This window comes from Syzygium oleosum, unplaced genomic scaffold (genome assembly GCF_021117445.2).
Source record: "Syzygium oleosum isolate NSW1041296 unplaced genomic scaffold, Sole_v2.1 Sole_v2.02, whole genome shotgun sequence".
Taxonomy (NCBI): domain Eukaryota; kingdom Viridiplantae; phylum Streptophyta; class Magnoliopsida; order Myrtales; family Myrtaceae; genus Syzygium; species Syzygium oleosum.
In genome coordinates, this window is record NW_026607486.1 from 15,411,988 (window position 1) to 15,435,840 (window position 23,853).

The 23,853-nt window shown below is 42.7% G+C and overlaps 3 protein-coding genes, 1 long non-coding RNA gene and 1 pseudogene across 7 annotated transcripts; 1 reads left to right on the forward strand and 4 right to left on the reverse strand.

Annotated features, from left to right (window-relative positions):
• The first annotated feature begins 858 nt into the window (after positions 1–858).
• Positions 859–1,758, forward strand: LOC130137517 (uncharacterized). The gene is made up of 2 exons (XR_008815937.1): positions 859–1,046; positions 1,332–1,758. It is a non-coding gene; the product is annotated as an uncharacterized LOC130137517 (long non-coding RNA).
• A 1,976-nt stretch (positions 1,759–3,734) lies between these two features.
• On the reverse strand, positions 3,735–7,355 carry LOC115689099 (beta-glucuronosyltransferase GlcAT14A-like; annotated as a pseudogene).
• Positions 4,464–9,313, reverse strand: LOC115688897 (pentatricopeptide repeat-containing protein At1g71060, mitochondrial). 4 transcript variants are annotated; one of them, XM_056304259.1, is made up of 4 exons: positions 7,214–9,313; positions 5,088–5,163; positions 4,684–4,901; positions 4,464–4,553 (listed from the first exon to the last, which is right to left on the reverse strand). In XM_056304259.1, the coding sequence occupies exon 1, from the start codon at positions 9,239–9,241 to the stop codon at positions 7,676–7,678; it is 1,566 nt and encodes a 521-aa protein (XP_056160234.1). In that variant the 5' UTR covers positions 9,242–9,313; the 3' UTR covers positions 4,464–4,553; positions 4,684–4,901; positions 5,088–5,163; positions 7,214–7,675. The 4 variants fall into 4 exon arrangements, with proteins under 4 accessions (XP_056160234.1, XP_056160240.1, XP_030470741.1 ...); XM_056304265.1 differs by having other exon boundaries at positions 4,684–4,905; XM_030614881.2 differs by having other exon boundaries at positions 5,088–6,458.
• A 1,162-nt stretch (positions 9,314–10,475) lies between these two features.
• Positions 10,476–15,279, reverse strand: LOC115689006 (beta-glucuronosyltransferase GlcAT14A). Its single transcript, XM_030615002.2, has 4 exons — positions 14,098–15,279; positions 11,758–11,833; positions 11,515–11,630; positions 10,476–11,390 (listed from the first exon to the last, which is right to left on the reverse strand). The coding sequence occupies exons 1-4, from the start codon at positions 14,582–14,584 to the stop codon at positions 10,876–10,878; spliced, it is 1,194 nt and encodes a 397-aa protein (XP_030470862.1). The 5' UTR covers positions 14,585–15,279; the 3' UTR covers positions 10,476–10,875.
• A 2,637-nt stretch (positions 15,280–17,916) lies between these two features.
• Positions 17,917–23,439, reverse strand: LOC115669814 (uncharacterized). The gene is made up of 4 exons (XM_030590950.2): positions 22,978–23,439; positions 22,096–22,469; positions 19,060–19,102; positions 17,917–18,583 (listed from the first exon to the last, which is right to left on the reverse strand). The coding sequence occupies exons 1-4, from the start codon at positions 23,090–23,092 to the stop codon at positions 18,159–18,161; spliced, it is 957 nt and encodes a 318-aa protein (XP_030446810.1). The 5' UTR covers positions 23,093–23,439; the 3' UTR covers positions 17,917–18,158.
• Between the last annotated feature and the right edge of the window lie 414 nt (positions 23,440–23,853).

Below are 23,853 nucleotides of genomic sequence, written 5' to 3' on the forward strand. Positions count from 1 at the left end.
GAATATCCTTATCTACCCCTTGGCTCTGATACCATGATATAATGCACATTATTGCTATTTCAGGAATAAAAGAATATATATATATATATTTATTCCTGAAATAGCAATAATGTGCATTATATCGAATTTAAGGTAAGCATCCGATAACAATGCTTGATAAATTTAATTAGTACCGAGGATTGATACCTTCAACAATTAATGAATATATATATATATATTCGGAGAAATTAGTGTGCCAAATGATCCTCTCAACCCTTCACGGTGGACATTGACAGCGGAACAGATTGTGCAGAGTGTTAGAAATCGTTTCAATAATTTAAGGAGGAAGAGATAAAGGCGGCTATTATGGTAAATAATTTCGAGAGAGATTTTATTTTGAAAATATCTTTTCGAAAAAGATATGCTTGGAGGGTAGAATATATATATTTTTTCCATAGGGCAGTCATTAGTTATATATTCTTGATTAAAAACAATTATATTTTGGTAAAAAACATCTGTTTTGTGCATGGCAAGTGAATATCTTGCAAATGAAAACTGGATGCTCTTTCCCTAGAACAGGATCTCCCAAACCCTATTTTGTGAAGGAAATCCAATATTTGCATGCAATATTAATGGGCATTACCATATAATAAGTTGTGCAGCTGCTTTAAAAGAAAGAAGAGACATTAAGGAATACGAGACTTTGCATCAACAACTCAACCTTTGGCGACAAAACCTCCTCGATTATTTCCACATGAAGCTTTTGGTTTTGTGGGGGAAGATGGGCGGTCATCACTCGAAACCAGAGAGCAGAGCCAAGGCTCATATGGACTGGCCGCCCCAGCCGCCGCCGCCGCCGCCGCTGCCGCCGCCGCCGCTGCCGCCGCCGTTCTTGTGTCCGTATCGGTTCCTGTTTCCATTTCCGCCTCCACCTCTGCCGCCAAAATCGCACTGGGGTCCAAAACCAGTTTCCCATCCGGCTTCGATTCCGGCTTCCATGCCATCCTTAGAAACAGCTTCGGTTCCATCTTCAAAGGGGAAGTCGGCCCCGGCTTTGGCTAAAATAGGTAAGCCTAACCCTTCTCATCTTCGTCGAGAAATTAAAATGAATTTCTTGCACGATAATATATCAATAGATACTTTTCCTCACCTTTCGTATATGCGCGCGCGACATGTATGTACATCGTACGTGTATATGAGTGGCAGGAGCAGAAAAGTGCTGGCATCATACTGTTCTATTTAACATTCCGAAACTCTATTAATCTTCTTTTGCTGTTTCAATGAAGGGAAAATCATGCGATTGCACATTGTTGTAAGATACGTAAGTTCTAACACAAGTGCCATTGTTCCAGGCATTTCCAAGTCATCAGAAACTATTCAGCTTGAAGACATGAAGATTAAGGTCCGTCGCACGCGTATCAAGACCCTAAGCCGAAGAATCTGCCGTATAAGCTGCGAAATTAAGATGCTCGGTCGCAACAGTGGCTAAGCAGGATCGGCTCGATTCTGAGTGAACCGCGCAAACCCTAGCCACACTGATGCATTCCCTCTATATTTACTATAGGTCGTTTTTGAAGTTTATGATTGAGTGAATACTGTTTCGAGTCCTGATTCGATAGCCGATAGTAAGTGTTTGCGATCACTGTGAACGTCGTTTTTGGCGTAGAATGGCTAGAAAAGATCTAGCTTTCTCGACGCATTGTCGTATATGTCGTAATGGGTTTCCATAACCTTGGTTCTTTTGTGAGTGCAAGGATACAAGTTCTTCGTGTTCTATTATACATTATTGTCTTTGATGCATGTATTTCTGCACCGATAAAAGGTCAACGTGATAGCTGCATAAGATGAACTTCCGTAACTTCGGTTCTTCTGTGAATTCGAGTATGCACTTCAACTGCTAGCTAACCCCAGATCGCAAGAGTTCGTGTACCAAGTGATAATGGCCGTCTATAGATGTGCATTTCGAATATCTTATCATTTAGCACATCAATTTGTAAACCGATATTAACCTAGTTAGCATTATTCGATAATGAAGCGTCGCATTTTCCTCCAACTGACAGATAGGGAGTACTTATGATTTAGGTATAGAATGTAATCTCTTTGGTAGACATTAAAAAGAATGCTTTAAGAAGGAGAATCGGACATTCCATGAGAGTGCTTAACTCATTTAAAACATTACTCAAAAAGTTTATGGGAGATCAAAATCGGGACAAAATATTGTTTCACATCTCGTTGTATTTTTTTTTTTTTATTTATATGCATTAATAGTGTTAAAAGTAACACTACAGGTAGGGTCTGCATAGCAATGTTTATGTTCCCAGAAACAATTTTTTATCAGAAATAGTTTTTTCTATTTCTATTTCTTGGAACAATTTCTGAGCAAAAAATAGCGTTTAGTAACTATACAAAATTTCTATTCCTGGAATAGAAAAAGAATAGAAATGCGTTTAGGGCGCGAATGATCCATTTCTATTCCATGGACGAGTTTCTCCCTTCTGGGCTACTGGCGGAGGACGGCGGGTGGCGGTGGGGGGCGGGTGGTGGTGGGGAGCGGAGGACGGTGGTCGGCGGCGGCAGAGGATGGTGGCCGGCGGTGGGAGGCAGTGGAGCACGGCGATCAGCGGCGGAGCACGGTGACGGCAGCGGGGGGCGGCGGCGGGAGGTGGCTGGCGGCGGAGGGTGACCATCGTCGGTCGATGGAGCACAGCGGTCGGTGGCGAAGGATGGCGGCCGATGGCGGGTGACCGCCGGCGTCGGGTGGCCAAAGGCGGGAGGTGGCCGGCGGCCGAGGGCAGCCAGCGCCGGGTGGTGGCCGGCGTCGGGCGGTGGAGCACAATGGCCGGCGGCGGAGGATGGCGGCCGGTGGTGGGTGGCCGGGGGCGGCGGAGGACGGCGACCGGTGGTGGGTGATCGCCGGCATCAGGTGGTTGGTGAGGGGAGGCAGCCAGCGCCGGGTGGCGGCCGGCGTCGGGCGATGGAGCACGACTGCCAGCGGTGGAGGACGGCGGCCGGTGGCGACAAGCGTCGAGCGGCGGAGAACAGTGGTCGACGACAAGAGGCGGCCAGCGGGCGGGAGGCGGCCGGCGAGCGTTGGCCGGCGGGCGGCGGCGGAGGAAGGCGGGCGGTAGGTGGCGACGAAGGACGGCGAGAGGCGGCGGTGGGCGGGTTGCGGCCGATGGATTGTTTCTTGTTTTTGAAGAATTCTAAAAAAAAAATCGTTTCTTTTTTCTTGTTCCAGAAACATGAAGCATATTTTTTATGCTTCTTGTTTCTATTCCAAATCTATTTCTGGAACACTTTTTTGTTCTAGAAACAAAAAAAATAGATTTTTTTTACTAAACGAAAAAAAAAATAGATTTTTTTTACTAAACGGATTTCTGTTCTTTTTCTGTTCCGGGGAACAAAAGAACAGAAAAACAAAGAAACAGAAACGTTACTAAACAGACCCGTACTGACATGGCATCAGGGTCAAGTTCCGTCCAAATTTATGTTGCGTGTGAAGCTTTGTCAATTTCACATCTCATTCCAATCGGTATGTGAGATGTCATATTAAAGTTATCCCACATCGCTTATTTGAAATTACAATGGGACATTCTAACAGATAGCAACTCAGCATCCTGATGTGAACTTTTGAAGAAAATGTCAATGAGCTGCACTGTTTCTCTTTTGTAGATCTTGTTTTCATGATTCAGTTTTCGAAAGATGAGAGAGAGAGAGAGAGAGAAAGAGGGAGGGAGGGAGAGCACACCAGCAGGAAAAAGAATTTACTTCCCTACAATAAACAGTGATCAATGACAAGCAGTGGCAGAACCTACAGAATACCAATACAGATAAAGGGCATGCAGACCGCAAGCCCAGAGAGAGAGAGAGAGAGATCCTCTTTCCTAATAGAGAGGCTCACCATACAAACTCCTTTCCCAAAAACACAATGCCAGCCCATACTTTGAAGTGAATTTGCTCTGTTTTCACCTTCTCCACCCCTCCTATTATCCACAGAACCGGAGCCCGTGATGAGATCATGAGAGGAACCTTTAAAAGAATCGGTTTCATTCAATCTGAAAGAATGTATGTCCACTGACAGCTACCCTCTTACGCTGGCCTATGTGACTGCACCACTGTTGCGGAAATGATTCATTCCTTCTTGAACTACCAAGGCTTCATTTGCACTGACCCAACTGTGACTTCAATACCTCTAGAAGATTCATGATAAAATCTTCAAGCTTCTTTGCCTGCAGACCAGCCTTCAAGATGTTAACATCACCCCACCGAGAACATGGATCCATCAACCAGTCTTTGCGGCCCGTGTCTTTGCGGCCCGTGCACCAAGCCTCAGAGGCAGCTCGGTTGGGCCCACACGTTTGAGAGTATGTGCATCGACCATGTCCAGAGCAGGATCGTCCTTTTTAACTGTCCTGTGAAAGCAGCCCAACTTTGGACCTCTTGATCATGGTCGGAAATGTATAGAAAGAGGGGATCCATCTTAGGTGGATTGTCCCAGATCATGAATCTTAAATCGCTGTTTACGGTGGTGTTCTTGAATTCGGGGGAATTGCAGATGATCGAGTGAAAATATGCTTCTTGCGACAACATCACGTTGTTTAAGTACATCAGAAGGGTTCGAGGCAAGTTATCCCAACCAAAAACACAAAATTCAAGATAGGGTTGGCTCAACATGACCCAAGGAGAACCTGCATGGAGGCACACATACCAGTTATACCTATCGAGAGATGCTCAACATGAGTCTGCTTAGAGACCAATTCTGCTTCTGCCTTAATACTTTAATAGGCGACAGCCATTGAAAAAATCTTTACCGGTGAAGACTTTAAATGCTTCAGGGGTTGGTCGTTTCTCTGTCACTTGAAATATCTGGGTTCGCCTGGCTAATTAAAGTCCCGGATCAACTACAAAGGTTGGATTTTTTGCTGTCTGCACCAGAATAAGAATATAATCAGGATATATTAAGACAAACATCCCAAAACATCTTGAAAGAGCTTTTTTTTTCTCTTCTTTTTTTCTTCTTTTTTTTTGTGTGTGTGATAGAGAGAGAGACAGAGAGAGAGAGAAAGAGAGAGAGAGAGAGAGAGAGAGAGAGAGAGAGAGAAGATTACACTTTCCATCCAAGACCACTGGTGTGATCAATAAAATTGAGACCCCTGCTAACTGAGGAGAAAACATGGGAGGGATCTGCAAGGGAAACCAGAAGATCAAGGTCAGCTGCCAAATAAGTACAAGCAAGTTGCAATGAAAATGATTGACAAGAAACGCCGATCGCTTGAACAGTGTGAAAGACCAAATGGCACATGTCACAATGGCAAACTCGAGAAGGATCTTAGAGTACTGATTAGTTTCTGGTATTGGAGTTCAAAAAAGATTGAGAATATAAATCAAGACAGAGGTAGATGAAACTTGACAGGGAAAAGTATCCAGGTCATAGGAAAAAATTCGAAGAAAGTGTCAAACAAAGCACAAGGAAGAAACTAAAGAATCTGAGGGCAGCCTGTATGAAGGGGAAGATCCTGCAGTAAATTTTCCATGCAAGACTCAATGAACATCTTAGTGCATCAAGATGTACCGCAACAGTCAAAGCACATAGTAGCCATCAAGATGTACCAGCTTCTGGACATGCACAAACAAAGTCCATACATCTCCCGTGTCATAAAAAAGAGGTAATCAAGATTTATCCCTAAGTTTTTTCATTTCTTATTTACACCCAGACACCTCCAAAAATTAGCCCTTCAATCAGGGCTAATCCTCGTTGTGAAAATACAATGGCACTCGCAACTTGTAACTTAATAAAGACATCTCCTTATATGAGTCCCCCTTGCATATAAATTGTGTTGGTCTCTTTCCTCAGGGGTAGACAACTGGAATTAAAGCAGCCTGGGTTATACCCGTCAACAACACCATTGAAAACAACCAAAAGCCTTCTTGCACTAGATTGGAGTTCGCTATAATAGCATGTTATCACAGTATCAAATGACACGGTCTAATTCTGAATCTTTAATGAATGCTTTCTAGCATGCACCACTCTGGCATGAGAGAACTCCAGAAAATCAAATGTCCGTATTTGATCAAGTTAATACTACGCCAAAAGGCAGGCAGAGCTGAAATATATAGGCACAGTTTTTATGCCCAATCAGATCAGATAGATCTGGGCGGATCGTTGCATTCCACCATCACACCCCGGGTGAACACTAACAAGAAATACTTGTGCAAGCTCAACTGTATTTGGGTCTGAGTTTTGGATGTAGTTAATGCTGAGCATATTCAGGAGAACATTTATCATTTTTCGGAGCTATTTAAGCATATTTCTACAGGGAATATGAGTGGATAAGGAGTAAGTAGATGTTTGCAAGGAAATTAGAAGTCTATATTCTTGATGCACAATGGCTCTCACTCAGCAACAGTTCAATCTGACATGATGGTACCATCATGGTGGATCCACATCAACCAACTCAAATGGGGATAATTAGATCTCTCTGAAAGCAAGAATATGGCAAGAATGTGAAGAATGCTTAAAGCAAACGTTATGGACTCCAGGTAGTATGAGAAGAATTATGTAAAGCACAATACCAAGAGGATCATGTTCATGTCATGCATTGCTCAAACGCCACAGGGCACCAAATAGATAAAACACAAAAAATGCTCACAAAAGGATATGAACAACACCATGGTCTCTAAGTTATGGAACAAGCAGGGGCCTATAACTGTACCAGTCAGATCCCCCAATATCCAGTTCCTGCTTACTCTTAGGATAGAGAGAAAAGTACAATTTGGGCAACAAGTTGCGATAATCAACATTGGCCTTACAAAGTACAATTTGGCCAATGACCAACATCGACCTTACAATTTGATCAACAGAACATGTCACAGATCCTATAATAACAGGCAAAAATAACAGTTTGCCTCATCAATAACAGACCAAATGAGTGGAAGAATTTATCATTTTTTCTACAATTGACATGTGAAGGCGTGTAATTTTTCAACCCTCGCGAATCAGCAATTGGTTTTTCCATATCAAGAGATGACCCAGAAAAGGAACTTCCCAGTAATAGAAAAATTTTCCAGCACAGCATCTGGCTCCACCAATATCATGAGATCACAGACAAAGAGACACCAATAACAACTCTTTCACAAACTGGCAAAAAAAAGAACAATGTCACTTAATCCGACATATTCCCTAACCACAGAACACAAGCAAACAAAATTGGTTATTTTTCCCGAAATTGCTTACCATCTGGCATGATCAATGGGTAATCGAACGCACTCAGAGCATCAGTGACAAGACGAGACAGGGAAGGTTACAAATATGAAGTAGGGATCAACTGAGAGGTTCTGGTCCTTCTCCCAATGCCGAGCAGAAGGCAGCACTGTAACGATAAAGCAGGTAAAGAAGGCGTGCTGAGTTTGGGGATGGTAAAGGTAGAGATGGAGAAGGGCGAAGAGGATGAGAAATTAGGAATGATTTGACAGAGAAGTGTGAGCAAGTGACTTAAGTGAGCATTTCCATCCATCTCCCACCTGATCTTAGTTCAAGTCCATGCTTACAAAATGGGTTTTCCAGTACCGCTGTCGGTCCTTAAGTTACTTACGCAGTTGCACATGCATCCAACAGAGGCTCTAAGAGTCAATATACCCAAAGGCCGAAAAAATAAGAACCCAAGGCATTATCAAGAGGCCAGAATCTTTTGGCGTATTACAATGAGACGAGTGGTGTTTTCCTCAATTTGTCAATCTTCCTAGAAAAATTCAGAACATCATCCTTCCGTCCCTCGTCCAGGAGACATTGCTTCAACTTGCTAAACGTATTAGCCGGAGGACGTATACCCACGTCCATCATCTCCTGAAAGTACTTGCAAGCATCATCCAATTTATTTTCATGGCAAAGGCTGGCAATCACAGTAGAGAACATGTGCATTCCAGGAAGGACACCCTTGTCCTTCATTTGTTTCCAAACTCTCAATGCCATATCCGTCCTGTCCTCATTGCAAAACATCCTCACTATGATCTCATATGTACTCAGAGCTGGCTCGCACCCTGGTTCATTGCTCATCTTCTGGAAGACCGAGTAAGCTTCTTTCGATCTCCTAGCTTTTACCAAGTGGTGAAGGATTATGTCATAAGTCCTGGAGTTTGGTCCGGCGCCACATTTTCTCATCTCATTGAGAACTCTATAAGCATCGTCCATCCGCATCGACCAGCAATAAGCTCCCACCAGAGCATTGTAAGTCGGAGCCTCTGGAGCAAACCCAAAAGCCTTGGATTGCTCAAAAAATTTCAATGCTTCACTTAACCTCTTCTCAGACCCCAACCCATTAATCAAAGTACAAAATATATGAGGAGTAGGCTTGCAGTTCTTGGCTAGCATTTCATGATACAACCCAACGGCATCATCGTACTTCTTAATCTTGCAATGCGCATTGAGCATGATCCCGTAAGCCACAACATCCAGCTCAAACCCCTCGTCCTTCATCTCCCTGTAAACTTCCATCATCCTCAACAAGTTCATTTCTTGACCCCAACCTTCCAGTAGAATACTGTACGACTTGAGATCCAACTTGAACCGCCCCTTCATTTTATCAAACACCTCCTGTGCTTTCGCCACATTTCTCGACTTGCACAAAGTATCCAACAACCTATTGAAATCAGACGAATCCAAGCTCAATCCAAACTTCCCCATCCTCTCAAAGGCGTCGATCGCTTCTTTAACCTTCCTGGCTCTCGCGTATCTGCGCGAGATCAACCCAAAGGTCTCTTTAGTCACCAACCCTCTCTGCTTCATCTCATCGACCACTTTCCACACCAAGCCGAACTGCTTGATCTTTCCTAAAGCTTCGATCAGAGCATGGTAGCTCTCGGTGCTATACTCGAACCCTCTCTTCGTCTCAGCCCATCTGAAGAAGGAGAGCGCCAGAGCACCCGCATTGCTCAGCCTCCTCAGAACCTCCGCGACCAGAGCCGGCGGCATCGCCGCCGCCGCCGCGGCGCCATTCAGGGACGACTCGACGGAGGAACCGGAGCCGGCGGCGCTCGACAGGATCCTCACGAGCTCATCCGCGTCCCGGGCGGTCCCGTCCGAACGCGGGCCGTCATGGGTACGCCCCGAGCCGCCGCGGATCGATCTGCTGAGGCCGAGACGGTGGCCGGACGGAGACGCGAGCCGGATTCGAGGTGAAGGGGCGGGCGCTCCGGGAGGGGAGGCGGGGGCGAAGAAGGAGCGGGCTTGCGCCGACGAGCGCCGGAGGAAACGACGCCGGTCCATGTGGGTGGGTAGGTAGAGAGAGAGAGAGAGAGAGAGAGAGAGGGGAAACGAAACGGCGATGGCTGAAGACACAAATAGTCTCGAAACTTTAGCTCAACGTGCAATTTAATCCCTGAACTTTTAATTTGTTCAATATAATCCATGAACTTTAGCATAATATTCAATGTGATCCCTGAACTTTTAGTTTGTTCAATATGGTCCATAGACTTTTGGTACATGTTCAATTTAGTCCATGAACTATACGAAAATATTCAATATAGTCATTTCATTAATTCAAATTTAGGGACTACATTGAACATTTTCATATAATTCACGGACTAAATTGAACATGTACAAAAAATTTAGGGATCACATTGAACAAATTAAAAGTTCATGGACCATATTGAACATTAGGCTAAAGTTCAAAAATTACATTGAACAAATTAAAAGTTCAAGAGCCAAATTGCACGCCGGGCTAAAGTTCAGAAACTGTTTGTTTCGTTATTCCTATATTGAAAGAGCTGAGCTGAGGCGAAAGATGCCGATGACAAGTCAGCAAGAGCCAAACGGTGCCGATTTCTTTTAGAAAATCGGCCTCTTTTTCTTATACATCATCTTGCTTGGACTGAAAATTTTAACGGTAGGTATTCTCGCCCCTCGCGCGAAAGTTTGTGGAGAAAAATATTGAGCTATTTTTTTCCTCCGCACAGGCAAAAGTTTTAGGCCAATTTTTGGGGTTTAACCTAAAAAGTACGTAGCACTCTGATAATTACGTGACGTTCTTGGAAATCAGAAAAATTGGTCGTTTGCACCCATTGTCAATGGTCGGGTCTATTAAAGATACGAGCCACGTAATACTGGACATACAAAGACTTGTTTAAAACTACTTAATTCTGTATCTGTGATTTGTATGTAGTAATTGTTAATATAATCCTATGCCGTTTCATACCCTAATATGGTATCGACGTCAATTTCCGTTCAGATAAGATTTATGTCGTATGACAATACCACATGTGGTACTCAGTCCGATTAGCACGTGAGATGGGGTATTGAAATTATCCCACATCGCTTATTTGCGATTTCAATGGGACATGCTAACACAGAGCAACTCAGCATCTGATTACCCTGATTTAGTCTTTTGAAGAAAATGTTAATGACCCGAACTGTTTCATTTTAGTAGATCTTGTTTCCAGGATTCAGTTTTCAAAAAAATATGAGTGAGAGAGAGACAGAGAGAGAGAGCACCATCGGCAGGTTAAAGAATGCACTTTCCTCCAATAAACTGTGATCAATGAAAAGCAGAGGCAGAACCTACACAATACAAATGCAGAAAAAGAGCATGCAAATTGCGAGCCCAGAGAGAGAGAGAGAGAGATCCTCTTTCATAATAGAGAGGCTCACCATACAATCTCCTTTCCCCAAAACACAATGCCAGCCCACGCTTTGAAGTGAATTTGCTCTGTTTTACCTTCTCCGCCCCTCCTATTATCCACAGAACAGGAGCCCGTCAAGAGATCATGAGAGGAACTCTCAAAAGAATCGGTTTCATTCAACCTGAAAGAATGTATATCCACTGACGGCTACCCTTTTAAATCGCCTATGTGACTGCACCGCTATCAGGGAAATGATTCATTCCTTCTTGAACTACTATGGCCTCACTTGCACTGATTCAACTGTGACTTCGTGTCATCGACAAGATTCATGACAGAATCTTCAAGCTTCTTTGCCTGCGGACCAGGCTTCAAGACGTTAGCATCACCCCACTGAGAGCATGGATCCATCAACCAGCCCTTGCGACCCGTGCACCACGGTCCAGGGGCAGCTCGGGTGGGCCCACGTTTGAGAATATGTTCATCGACCATGTCCAGAACGGGATCATCCTTTTTGAACTGTCTTGCGAAAGCAGCCCCACTTTGGACCATCTGATCATAGTCGGTACTGTTGAGAAACAGGGGATCCATCTTAGGTGGATTGTCCCAGATCATGAATCTCAAGTCGCTGTTTACAGTGGTGTTCTTGAACTCGGGGGAATTGCAGATGACCGAGTGAAAATATGCTTCTTGCGATAACATCACGTTGTTGAAGTACATAAGAAGGGTTCGAGGCAAGTTATCCCAACCAAAAACACAAAATTCAAGAAAGGGTCGGCTCAGCATGACCCAAGGAGAACCTGCATGGAGGCACAAACACTAGTTATTATACCTATCAAGAGATGCTCAACGTGAGTCTGCTTAGAGAGCAATCTGCTTCTGACTTGATACTTTAATAGGTGATGGCCATTGAGAAATCTTTACCGGTGAAGACTTTAAATGCTTCGGGGGTTGGTCGTTTCTCTGTTGCTTGAAAAATTTGAGTTCTCCTGGCTAAATATAGCCCAGGATCAACCACAATAGGTTGGATCCTTTGCTGTCTGCACCAGAATAAGAAAGCAATCAGGATATGTTAAGACGATCCTTTCAAAATAACATCTTGGAAGAGCTTTTCTTGTGTGCATGCGTGTGTGCGCGGGAGAGAGAGAGAGAGAGAGAGGAAATTACTCTTTCCATCCAAGATCACTGGTGTGATCAATAAAATTGAGATCCCTGCTAACTGAGGAGAAAACGTGGGAGAGATCTGCAAGGGGAAACCAGAGGATCAAGGGACTTCCCAGCAGCCCAATAAGTTTAAGCAAGCTGCAATGAAAATGAAAGAAAGAAATGCCTATGTATTGCTAGAACAGTGTGAAAGATTAAAGGGCACATGTCATGATGGCAAACTCGAGAAGGATTTTAAACTACTAATTAGTTTCTAGCATTGGAGTTCAAAGAAAATTGAGAATATAAATCGAGATTTTGGTAGATGAAACTTGACAGAAGGAAAAGTGTCCAGGTCATAGGGGAAATATTCAAAGAAAGTATGTCAAGCAAAGCAAAAGGAAGAAACTAAAGAATCTGACGGCAGTCTGCATGGAGGGAAGATCCTGCACCAAATTTTCTATGTAAGACTCAGTGAACATCTTAGACCATCAAGATGTACCGCAGCAGTCGGAGCACATAGTAGCCATCCAGATGTACCAACTTCTGGACATGCACAAACAAAGTCCATACATCTCCTGTGTCATAGGAAAGAGGTAATCAAGACTTATGCCGAAGGTCTCTCATTTCGAGTTAACCCCCCATACTCCCCCAAAAGTTCGCCCTTCTCTCTTATAATCAGGGCTAATCCCTCAAAGTTAAAATACAACGCCACTCGCAACTTGTAAGTTAATAAAGACATCTTGCATAAAAATTGGGTGGGTCTCTTGTCTCAGGGGTAGACAACTGGAATCATAGCAGCCTGAGCTATACCCATCAACAACACCATTAACAACAACCAAACTAAAGCCTTCTTGCACTGGTTCGCTACAAAAGCGCACTATCACAGTATCAAGTGACATAATTTCAACGTCTAATTTCTGAATCTTCTTTGAATGTTCTCTAGCATGCACCAATCCAGCATTAGCGAACTCCATGAAATCAAATGTCCATATTTGATTAAGTTAATACTAGGTCAAAATACAGGCAGAGCTGAAACATATTGACACAGGTTTTATGCCCAATCACAACAGAAAAATCTTTGCCGAAAACCTGATGTAATGCTGCACCGAAACAACCTTACTGACGAAGAGATCAATCCTTGGCTTCCACTTTCACATCCCAGGTGAAAACTAACAAGAAATACTTGCGCAAGTTTAACTGGCATTTGGGTCTGAGTTTTGTATGTAGTTAATGCTGGGCATAGTCAGAAGTACACTCGAAATTGTTTGGCGCTATTTCAGCATATTTCTATAGGGAATATGAGTGGCAAAAGGAGTAAGTACATGTTAGCAAGGAATTTAGTAATCTAAACTGTTGATGGACATTGCCTCTCACTCAGCAACAGTTCAATCTGACTTGATGATACCATCATGGTGGATCCACATCAGCCAACTCAAATGGGTCGCTGGATCTCTCTGAAAGCAACCATATGGCAAGAATGTGAAGATTGCTTAGAGCAAAGGTCATGGGCTCCAGGTAATATGACAAGAATTACGCAAAACACGACTCCAAGAGGATCATGTACATGCAATGCATCACTCAAACACCACAAGGCACCTGATAGATAAAACACATAAAAGGATCACAAAAGGATAACACCATGGTCTCTAAATGGCAGAATAAGCAGGGGCCTGCAGCTGCACCAGCCAGATCCCCCAAAACAACGTTCCTGCTTACTCTCAGAATAGAAGGAAAAGTACAATTTGGGCAACTAGTTGCAAAAATCAACATCGGCCTTACAAAAGCCACAGGTTTACATCCCAGTCATAAGCAACCTAAGCCAAAAACGAGGAACCCAGCCCTTTCTGTTGCACCATGTAAAATAGACCCTCACTGGATATGTTTCAGATTCCGACTACATCAAATTTGCTTTGATATTATCTCTCAAGTGCGGGTAAGCATACCAAAGACCTCTTGGTCCCTAGAGGATTACTGATCGACAGAACACATAACAGATCCTATAATAACAGGCCAAACTAGCAGTTTGCCTCATCAATAACATACCAAATGAGGCGAAGAATTTCCCTTTTTTGTTATACAATTGACATGTGAAGGCACGTTATTTTTTCTACCCTCGCAAATCGGTAATTGGTTTTTCCATATCGAGAAGTAACCCAGAAATGGAACTTCCAAGTAACAGAGAATTTTTCCAACGCAGCATCTGGCTCAACTAATATCATGAAATCACAGACAAAAGAGACGCCAATAACAACTCCTTCACATACTGGCCAAAGAAGAACAGCTCTATCACAAAATCCAACATAATCCCCAACCGCAGGACACAAACAAACAAAACTGGATATTTTCTCCGAAACTGCTTACCATCTTGCGTGATCAGCGGGTAATCGAACGCGCTCAGAGTAATGAACCAATCCCAACCGCTGTCCACCTTCAACAAAATTGCCGCGGCCCTCAGGGTCGCGGCAATATTCGACGATCCCATGTACGTGAAGGGATCCGGGTTGCCCACCACATCCACATTGCCGAAGCTCCGAATCGCGGGCACCGCCTCCACCGCGGCCGCCAATCTGCTCCTCTCGTCATCCGAGGCCTCCTTCCCGAGATGCAGCAAGTACCGGTTCCGCGGGTGGTACACCGCGAGCAGCAGCCGGAGGATCCGGTCCTTCTGGCCCCGCCCGCCCGATATGTAGTAAGCGAAGGCGGGCGGGTGGTGCGGGCCGCGGAGGATTATCGAAGGGAGGGGCTTGGGCGAGCTGAAGGCGGAGATTGAGAAGACGAGCAGGAGGAAGAGGGAGAGGAATGTGGCTGAGAAAAGCGTGAACATCCATTTTCTCTCAGCTCCCATCATTGAATAATAATCTCTCTGCCTCTTCGCAATCTGGGTCGGTTATGGAGCTCGAGAGCGAAGATGGGCATACGGGTATCGCATCAAAGGACGGAACTTTGCGTCGAATTCAGGGTCTGGAGCGGATTCGTGGAAATGGGTATGCACCGATCTCGGCGCTGGTGCAGTTCTTGGAGAGGCAAGGGGTGGAAGAAAGTGAAGGTGGAGTAAATCGAAGCTGAAGATGGGGTCAAAAATGGGATAACGGGGAGAAAACAGAAGCAGTATCACCCGTCACTATTTACTTCAGCCAACCCCGCTACGATGACCAGATTCTACGCCCAGAAAAGGCAAGAGATGAAGGCTGAGAGGATTTGATTCCAAGAGGGTGGGATTAGGGTTTTCAGGTCGGATTTGTTAGCAGGATGGCGATGATGATGATGGCGAAGAGGAGAAGAGAAAGAGACACTGTTGTTCGTGGGACTCGCTCTGTCTCTCTCTACGGATGCGATTTCGGTGTGGACAAAAAAAAAAAATGGGATTTTGATTTGGGATCTTTAAGAAAGGTTTGTTCTTTTTTAAAGGCTTTCTTCCGATTGAGCAGGGGGGAGACTGTACTGTACCGCCCACAAGCGACCGCCATGGTGTCTTTTAGTTGTTTATTACCCTGTCCTTTCCCACATATTTTCTAAATGAGTGTTAATTGAATTGTAGGTCCACGGAGGACATTTGTCCTCTTGGGATGTGGGCTCACGTCCTGGGTCATTCCGGTTCGTGAGGCGTGCTCGCCGCGCGCGCTGCAGCTAAATTTGTTCTGTCGAAAAATTTGAGGTTGCTGTAATCACGTGATTAGCTTAATTCTACGAGGTGAAATGCATGCTCATCCCATCGATTCATTTGAAAAGGAAATCGTGTTGAAGTGCTTGATCCTTTGGGTGCGAGGCGTTCAAAGTTACGTCAGTCTTGAAGAATTTTCGTTTAGAGTTTAGTTTTCAACATGTGTCCAAGAAATTTTCCTGTATTCATTAGTATGAAACTCATGCACTTCTTTGCCAAAACAGACCTGCATCTCAAGCGTCGATCGTCCAAGATTCGCCGGTCAAAGTACCGAGTTCTCACATTCGGCTCCCAAGTTTGAGGCTGGATGGGGACCCAACTTTGGGCACCGGGACCTGAATCTAGTATACCTACATCGAAATGTCGGGTTGAAGCGGTAATTGAGTCTCAGGATGAGTCCTTAATAGACATCCCGAGCCTAAGGTCGAGGTCCTAAGTCCCATGTCCAGATTCCAAGTCTGCAGCTTGGCTAGGGTCCAGACTTCAACCCAACACGGCCTGAGCACAGCAATTTGTACGCAAAGCCATCGGACCATGGACTCGGATTGGCAAGTCGAGCAATTAGGAAATAGGCGTCGACTAGCATCTTAGGGTGCGAATGGTAACCATTCTGCTCCAGAAATCAAATTCTTGCCAGAAATTGATTTCTGGAATTCTTGCCAGAAATTGATTTCTGGAGGAGAAATCTGTTTGGTAAAACATGACTAATTCTGCTCCAGAAATTGATTTCTGGAATAGAAATCTGTTTTGATTTGTTGATTTTTTTTGCACCTAAAAAAATTTAAATTTTACTCAAAGTGGGTGGCCACATGTATTATAAGACATTATGTAAAGTTTTGAAATTTTTGATTTTTTTTAATTTTTTTGGGCACTTAAAAAAATTTAAATTTCACTCAAAGTGAGTGGCCACAGGTATTCTAAGCCATTTTGTGAAGTTTTGAATTTTTTATTTTTTTGGGCACCTAAAAAAATTTAAATTTTACTCAAAGTGGGTGGCTACAGATATTCTAAGCCATTCTGTAAAGTTTTGAAATTTTTTATTTTTTATTATTTTTTTGGGCACCTCAAAAAATTTAAATTTCACTCAAAATGGGTGGCCACAGGTATTTTAAGTCATTTTGTGAAGTTTTGAAAATTTTTATTTTTTTATTTTTTTTATTTTTTTTGGGCACCTCAAAAAATTTAAATTTCACTCAAAGTAGGTGGTCACAGGTATTTTAAGTCATTTTTTGAAGTTTTGAAATTTTTGATTTTTTTTTGGGCACCTCAAAAAATTTAAATTTCACACAAAGTGGGTGGCCACATGTGTTTTAAGCTATTTTGTGAAGTTTTGAAATTTATGATTTTTTTTTATTTTTAAAAAAAAATTCACCAAATTTCATGTTTTCCCAAAATCTGACTTTTTTTTATTTTCTGGAAATTTTTATGAATTTTTCTAGAATTTTTCAATTTTTATGCATTTTCTGAAAAAAAAAAATTTGTGAGAAAATAGGGAGAATGCATTCCGGAATCAAGAAGTTACAAAAACTAGCTTCTCTTTTTCTTGCCAAAAACTCATTCCGGAATCAAAAATGCATTCTGGAATCAAGAATGCATTCTGGAATCAAGTATTTTTAACAAACGCATTTTTATTCCAGAATGCAAAAGTCGCTCCAGAATCCATTCCGGAAATTTTTTAACAAACGCCATTCTGTTCCAGAATACATTTCGGAACAGAATTTTTATTCCGGAATGCATTCCATGCGCACCCTTAAAAACGTGATCTTCATTCGTGCCTCGTCTCTCAATAATTCAATCTATATGATAGGATCGCACAAAAACTTTGAAAACACAATATTCGGATTGTCTAAGCCAACTACCATTCTTTTCTGGAAGGTGTTTGATGACCAACTTCATATTAGTCAATTTAATTCTTCTTCTCTTCCATTAAAGTTGCATTAGGAGATAGGTGAACCAATAATGGAGATCGCTTGCTCAATAATAGGAGACTTTTGGGAATAGTAGTACCAACGACGTCATCCGTACCATAGTCGACCATTGACTATCGAGAACATCTGGATTCAAGTACTACGTCAGATCCTGCGTCATCTGTCCATGTAGCTTTCATCTTTTAAACATTGATGATGCAACCTAATGATCTATTAATCTAGATCGCCAATAATTCAAAGCACAGAACCAATTAATCATTGACCAAACTTTTGATTTTTTTGTAGGTACAAGCGAATTCTTTGTCTTCACCAAATTCAAACCTTATGCCAAGAGAAAAACGATGCTTGATACCGGAACCCCGTTTGCAAGTTAAACATCCAACACCCACATGAATGGATTGTAAACGCTCCCTGCATATACTTTTCAACCAAAAGTTTTCAGAAATTAGCTTCTCTATGATGCCCTCTCAGATTGCCCTCACCACTCAATCTGCGCAAACAGCAGAAGCAGCCGCTTTTCCATCTATTGGTTGAATTCTGTATGATACACCTCAATCCAAAAAGCAGCAGGAGGTTGATCGCTTGCCCTAATGAGACAACTAAATGCAAGTGAACATTCTTTCAAATCATCTCAGTTTTTGAAGTTCATGCTGTAGCTAATGCAACTGAGAAGGGGGCGGCATTGACGGAAAGACAAACTTTGTCCCACCACAGAAAAGAAAAATTTATAAAAATCATGTTCCAACCCCGTCAAACACCGGGATGGCTTATTGAGATATTGCTATTATATGACTGTATTCCTTTATGCCTTAAAATTTGTTACCTGGTGCCTCTCAGACAGAGTTGACCGAGTCGTCATCGCTCGCATCGCTGTCGCTGCTGCTGCTACTCCCGCTACCGCTTCCGCTCCCACTGCTACTGCCGGACGAAGATGTCTGACGGTCCCTGCCCTCTGCATTGAGTTGAGCTCTCAGAGCATCCGCTGCATTCTGGCCCTTATGCCCTTCGTCGCCACTATCGTCCACATCAGCGATCTCGTCATCTGAATCATTGTGACGTGGCTCATTGGCATCAGATCCAAACTCAACCTTTTGCTCGGCATTGTTTTCGTTGTCCGGCGATCCGATGCCGAAGAGTTCGTCGATGTCTATGTCTTGATTTTCCTCAGCCTCGTAATTTCTGGGGCCTGGAGAGGCAGTGGGGGCACTTGATGGATAGGGTGAATGAGTAGCAGCTCCCTTCACTGCAGGTTTTGGACCTTTCAAACAATGAATAGCAATTTAGCATTAGAGAATCAAGAGAAGGCCTAAACAAGTACCCAATAAAGAAACATCTCATGTTTCACTTCTTTATGCAGTTTTATAGGAACTTAGGCTCTTTATCCCATATTGAAGTGAGTTACAGGTTTCAGATTTCTTGCAAGTGAAGAACAAGAAATGACGGTAAAAAAATGGCAAAAGAAATAGATTTTCAAACAAAATGTCAATTTAATCTTCTAATAACTAACCAAACATTAATACCAAGGGGTGCCAGGGAATGGCCTCCATTCAAAATCAGTAAGATAAGTTTCCTGGATTACATTTGACAGGAACTAGCTTTTGCCAATGATATAACACAGCTTCCGTAGCAATCTCACTCACTTCAATCCACATGATGACATAAAGCTGGAAAGATAATACCAAAGAAAGAAAAAGTAACGCTCAAAATACAAAGAAGCCTCTAAACACAACATACCTGGATTATGGGGCTCACCAATATCAATCCGTTCCACCTCAACCTGCACAGGTATCAGAAGAGAGCGATGACTGAGAGAAGCATACAGACAAAAAAAAAAATGTACTCTGGACATCTAGTACTACCAGCCCCAGCAATGACATGAATTCAATTTCATATAGGAAGACTGGAGAATGGAGATCTGGTACAGGCAGAACTCAAACATAAAATGGCTTTCCTAGTGTGTCGTAGGGAAGAGGTTGGATTTGGAATGAGAGTGGTAGTAGTTGTCAACGGAAGAAAGCCTGATGAAATTGAGTTCAGTCAGTTTCAGACGTGATGCCATTCCAAAGAAAAACAGGAAGAAGAAAAACCAAAAGAACACCACAGATTCAATGACTCCTGAGCTAGATGGGATGTAACCCACTGATTTAGGGTTTGGTCATATACAAGAGAGGCATAGTGACTTTGGAAGCATAGCTAACTGAGACAACAGTTGGGTAGCAGCTCTCATTGATAGGACAGAGACCAGGCCTTTGAAGTAAGGATATATTAATTGTAAAGTCGTTAGGAGCAAAGACTTTCTCTCGCATTGGTGTGCTTTGCTCGCCCCGGTGGAATGAACGCAGTGAATGAATGAAGGAATGTAATCCACATTAAGTTGTTTATGTAGAAAATGTATTAAACAAAGTTGAGCATGTGATTGATGGGATATAATTACGTGAATGTAATGTCTGTCTCCATTGGAAGTTGCAGTATGCCCTAAGCACGGGCGTACAAATAAGAAGACTCTAAACAAAAAGAGGAAAAAATAATTGCTAATGGTAGATAGGATACGGAGTATACAAATGCTGGTCTGGTGATTGTTTCAATATCAGAGTTGTCAGGATATTAATTTTGCCATTCCAGGCTGCAATGTAGCACACAACCAGAGAAGAGATCCAAATGCAGATTGCTGATTAGATAGCATCCCACGTATGAAATACTAAAAAGCGTTTCACCAATATTGCTATACTTGTCGTCTGAGAAACTAAGTTGAAGGTTTTCAACTTAGTCAGGCAATGTTGGTTATATTCTAAAGATGATCCTCACATCCAACCACTCAGTTCTACCAAAGATCCCGTATCCATTTCAGACCAACATCATTCAAGTTTTGCTCTTTATCAAGGTACTGTCAACTTCTTCTCCATGTGAAGTACTAGATATCAAGCCCAAGCTAATAGTACTTCTGAAACTCAGGGTACACAACTTGTGCCTGTTTTCCCCCATTTCCTTTATATTCATGAAATTACCACATGCCCTATATAATTAACAACTTAGTACACACTCCACTGTCAGATTTTACACTGCCAGAATCAAAAGTATAAACCCATAGACACACAATGCAAGCCAACTCAAGTTAACAATTAGAACTTTCTACTATTGATAAGGCCTAGAACTTTTTCCTTTCAGGATTTTTTGGAGAGACTGACACTACTAAAATGGAGATCCTACTCATGATTGATTTATAGCCTACATGATCAAGTGCTAGATTGAATCAATGAAAAAGCAGCACCATATATCTGAGCTTAAAAGATTAATGATCGTTGAATTTGCCTATTTCTTATATCGAGCCTCTCGAGCCTCTCAATCCGTCTCAATCCGTCACTATAACTAAAGAAAGATTTACTATCCCTATCCAATGAGCAGATCTTAAATGCATAAATGTTTTGATAAGTTATTCTAAACATCTATTCAACATAAAGGTAACCGAATCTCAATAAAACTGATGGAGGGAAAAATTATGAAAAGATCATTTCAACACACTTTGTTAAGATCAAATCTAGGAAATCAAGTAGGATCGGCAATACATATAGTTATATAAGATAGAGACGACAAACCTTCAGAGAAGGGAGTCTAAATCTTTAGCAGATAAGTATCATAACTAAGCATAAAAGTTTCTTGAATTAATAAGAACTTTCAAACTAGATTTTATTTCGAAAGTAATAGAGCCTACTTGATTTATCTCACAAACAAATATACAATTAATGCTGTTTTTCTTTTTAGGCTTTCTCCTGGATTCTATCCAAGATTTTGGCCCTGACCCATGAACCAAAAATGCCACCTGGCGAGCTATTTAAACTTCACATGCAGAAAGAACGCAAATCCTCATTGACCATAACCTACTTAAGATCATGATAATATCTTAGTTTCCAAACCATAAAAGTCAATACTACTAGAGACAATATGTGAGAAAAGCATGACCTACAATATGAAGTCTGTACTAAAGAAATCAGACTATTATGACTGGACTTCATTTCCAAAGCTAACAATTCACCCAGAAAGGTAGAAGATGATACACTGTTGATCACATATGATTTTCCAACTGTGCTTATAATGTCATATGATGTGCAACTCTAGGGCCACTTCACTTTCTGTCAGAACAAAGAAATACAAGTGCTCGAGGGCAAAGTGAGACATCACATCAATCTAGCATCTCATTCAGTCAGACGAAGTCAAATAGCCAACAAGAGAATGACAATTAAAGGATCAGACATGGAGTACTGGAAGGAACAAAAACTGAAAAGCAGAGGATAACAATAAGAAATTGAATACTAGCACACAAATGCATCCAATCCATCATAAGCAGTCAAGCTTTCACAAAACTTCATTCACGTGGGAGGCCTACTTGAGTAGGTTCAACGAGATAAAGGGTTCGTACAGCAATATACCTATTCAATGAATCATAGACACCAAGATGTACAGCATTCCTGTTATAAAGAAAACTTGGGACCCCTGGAGTCTCTTCATCTATCCTTTGTTAACTACCGGTCCTTGTAATTACACAACATAATCATAATGGATCAATCTCTCCCTAAGCATAATGATTTTGATTATTATACAGAATAATTAGAATCAGCAAAGACAAACAACAGTTTACTTATCTCCTTACCAAAAAAAAAAACAACAGTTTACTTATCTCTAATCCCCATTCCATATGTTTTAGGAGATAGATCACTCTTTTGAACAAGCCAAATAATTAGTGACTGACTAACTTAGCTTAGCAATTGGACTCACCGGAACAGCTGGAATTGTATTCCGAGACGAATGCAATGGTTTTCCAACCTTCGCCACCGGAGATAACCGAGGCTCTACTGCTGGCACAGAATGAACGGCTGCAGAAGCGGCAGAAGAAGCAGCCGCCGCAGATTCACCAGGAAGGCGAACGTGACGCAGCTGCTTCACAGCTCGATGGAGTCGTTCCAATCGGAATGTCTCACCATCGAAGAACAACACAGCATCGTTCTCCTTGTAATCTTCGCTGCTGCCCTCAAATGCCACTTTGGGCTTTCCTAGTTGATTATTTTGAAACTCCACAGAAACCCGATTCTCCTTATTCTTTTGCAGCGTACCCAGCTTCGTCTTATCGATAGAAGCGGGTTTAAATTCATCTGGAGAAATGCATATCGAACAAAAGTTCAAGAAAGAGGTAAGGTACTAGCAACGAATACATTGCATCACTACAACTTATCACATACACGTATTAATTCAGAGCTTCACACACTACGTCAACTTCCTATTTCCTGCTATCCAACGATTCTTGACAAGAACAAATCAGACAAGTATGAAAAAGGGGAATTCACAATCGCTTTGAATGTTTTATATAAGGTGGAAAAAAGTACTAAATGCATTTAAAAGAACACCTTTTTCAAACCAACATACATAAAAAAAAAAGAATCAATCCAGCCATTTAGAATTCAAGAAACAACGTCCCCAAGCTTCATTACGAGTACAGAGCAATCATCTCTTCTCCATCTCCTCCACCAATCTCTGATCCTTCGAATTTCCGGGCACACCGATCATCTCTTCAACCAATCACAACAATGCCAACACCCCACGATCATCTCAGGCAAACAAGACAGGCCACGTGACGAAATGGGTTAAGTCCAAAACACTTACATCGGAGGGTACAGTACTTGTTGGAAGAATCGTGCTTGAACGAGGGACCGAGGGTCAGATTGTACCAGCGATCGGGCTGCGGAGCCGTCCTAGGCTCGTCCCTGTCCTTGGCCATCTTCTTCCTTCTCGCTCTTCCGCGTCGGCGGGCGAAGATCCAGACGACGACGGCGTCGTCGCAGCACTGCTCGCCCCTCCTCCGTCCGGTTCAATCAAGCTGGTGATGGGAATCCGAGACGACCCGGGCGGGACCCACCACCTCCTGCCCACATGTCGGAAGGCGAGTTGGCCAGGCACTGGATGCCCTCGGCCGCACTTGCCAGTAGTGGGAGGCGGAAGAAGAAGGAGAGGAGGAGGAGGAAGAAACAAGAAACGAGAGCGAGAGAGGACAAAAGGGTTTCTCAAGTGGGGGGAAAGAAGGTGTGGAGAACGATGGAAAGCGAATAAATTTACTCGAAGGGATCGTTCGCCTACGCGAACGACCATCCATGTCCGTGGGCTTTCTTTCTCGGCCATGTTCGTGTTCTTGACTTGATGATGTCGGCGATGGATCCCAAAGCTTGTCCCGATCAGAGTTTCGAATAAAAATCAAATCTTTGACAAGAATGGTCCGGATCCATCGCGGAGGATGATTGCCCCCCAAGTGCTTGAAGAATTACACGCTCGCATCGCATTACCGAGGAGTTGGTTTGCTGCTTCGGTCAATGCAAAGTCGGACTCCCTATCATTGTGGTCTTGCTAAGTTGCGGTGCGTCGATGAGTTTTTAGTCAATCAAATTTGGTTCGAATTTGCAAAAGATGATGATGGGCTTTCCATTCTTTTTCGTGATGCTTGATTTCGTCCCCACTTTTAGTCCTCGTGTATGTATGCGATCATAT